Below are 1,972 nucleotides of genomic sequence, written 5' to 3'. Positions count from 1 at the left end.
TGCAAATTTTGTGTTATTGAAACATTTTAAGGTAAATTTTGAAAATCAGCACCAAGAAGGTTCATTTGTCCTGTGACAGATGAATAATGACAACTAATTTTAGTGGCAGTATTTTATTAGATTGTCTGTTGCTGAAGGGTGATTCTAGTATTGTGCCTATCTCAACAACATATCTATAAATGCATAATACATTGTTCTTTTTAAGGCCTCTTCTCTATGATTATATTACATTGTTCAAGGTTTTTCCTTCAGTAGTTCAGACCTTTATAATGGGAGCCCGTGACCTGAGTGACCCTGTCAGCTCTGACTGACTGTTTTGCTGTTTTTCCAGGATGTCATCCAGGTGTTTTTGGGACGCTGACACAGACAGCTATGCAGAAGATGTTTTCATGAATGTGAGTTTAATCAGATGTGATGAGGGTGAGGCAGACTTTTCAATAACTCGGTTAACTGTGTTTTTTTTCCCTCCAATAGGACAGCTTGTTCTGCAGGGTGTCAGTATTCGGAAGCTACTACTACTGAGGATGAGAGCACGGAGGATGGGAAAATCCTCCAGATGAAGAGACGAGGGAGAGACATTCATGAGACGGCTCACTGTCAGCAATGCAGGTCCAAGGTTTTCTGAACTTAATATTGTATGTAATTACTGCATCTTGAGATCAGCACAAACACCGCCCAGTAGAGACGTGATGGACGTCTGTGCTGATGTAGTGACTTTAAAATGAAGGATCTTCGTGGGATTTCCCGGCAAGATGATCATTAAAGACTGACTTTTGTAGAAGAGAAGTCTTACCTCAAAGTAAGTTCCAGTTTAAAGTCATTAAATGTCACTCAACCAGTCCCCAGGGATGGAAGTAAGGAACTACAATCACTCTGGCTACTGTAGTGAAGTAAATCTTTTGTATTTCTACTTTTTGAGTATTTATTTTAATCTGTAATTTTATTTTAGCTTAAGCCTATTTTGAGGGTGTTTTTCTTCATTACCATTTAAACCACGTTGGATACAGAGTGAAAAAAAAAAGAAATGGAGCTCTGTGCCAGGAAATGATATGACAGCAAGTCGGTTGTTCTTTCCACGTCAGCCAGTCAAAGTGAAATGCCACAGAAGTGCCCTCGAGTCAAAAAACATTCAACATAAATGTGCACCTAAACAAATCTGAATCCCAGTCACGTCCATCTGAGGCTGAAGTTGAACATGAGGAAAGTCTTCGATCACATCAAAGGGACCGATTCAGCTTTAAGTCCAACAGCTACATCATGCAGTGCGACTTTGTTTGATTGTGTTTCTTAGATTAATGTATTTTTTATTTAAGTGTCTTTTTACACAAGTAATCTTACTTTTCTGGAGTCCAGTTTCACCGTTTGTAACATTACTTTTGCTTGAGTGGAATAGTTTGAAACTGTTTTCGTCGCTGCCTCAAAGTTGTTCCGTCGTTCATGTGATAGCGGAAATATTTGTGAGACGTTAACCGGAGAAGGCAGCCGACTTTCATCTGTGAAAATGTCAACTCTTTTTCTCAGATTGTACAAGATCACAGAAAATTGCAAAAACTTTGAAAGGGCAACAGAATAAAAAAAAAAAAGTCCCTGCCAATTTTTCCAGAAACATTTTATTGTGTGTCTTGCTGGGTTAGTAGAATTTACACACTGAGCTGCAGTATTCGGTACTGTCAGCTGCAAAAACGGACCAGAACAAGCCACTCTAACAGCAATTATACAAGTTCTACAAATGTCACAGTTACCTCCGCATATCTAACATACAGAAAGTCTCAGCTTTCTTTAACTTTGTGACTTCAGGCTGTATTTCTTTGGTGAACTGCCACAAATACTTTTGACTCAGACGAGATGCCATCTATAGTGAGATTGGATTTCTCTTTTGTGTGTGTTTTTTCCACTTTGCCGTTATAGTCATGACGTGCTGGGAAAATTGTGCCTGGCATAAAAATGGAAGACCGATGGAATAGAATAGAAT

General features: G+C 38.8%; 1 protein-coding gene across 1 annotated transcript in view; it reads left to right on the top strand.

Annotated features, from left to right (window-relative positions):
• The window catches only part of dynlt2b (dynein light chain Tctex-type 2B), a 6,926-nt gene extending 5,332 nt beyond the window's left edge, over positions 1-1,594 (top strand). The window contains exons 4-5 of the mRNA XM_008291697.1: positions 332-395; positions 475-1,594. Of these exons, the coding sequence (XP_008289919.1) occupies positions 332-395; positions 475-522 (112 nt within the window). The 3' untranslated portion in view covers positions 523-1,594. The remainder of the gene's footprint in view (positions 1-331; positions 396-474) is intronic.
• The last annotated feature ends 378 nt before the right edge of the window (positions 1,595-1,972 follow it).

This window comes from Stegastes partitus, unplaced genomic scaffold, assembly GCF_000690725.1.
Source record: "Stegastes partitus isolate 25-593 unplaced genomic scaffold, Stegastes_partitus-1.0.2 Scaffold756, whole genome shotgun sequence".
NCBI classification, from domain to species: Eukaryota; Metazoa; Chordata; class Actinopteri; family Pomacentridae; genus Stegastes; species Stegastes partitus.
The sequence above is the reverse complement of the archived record's forward strand: the minus strand, read 5'-3'. Positions and strand labels throughout refer to the sequence as shown.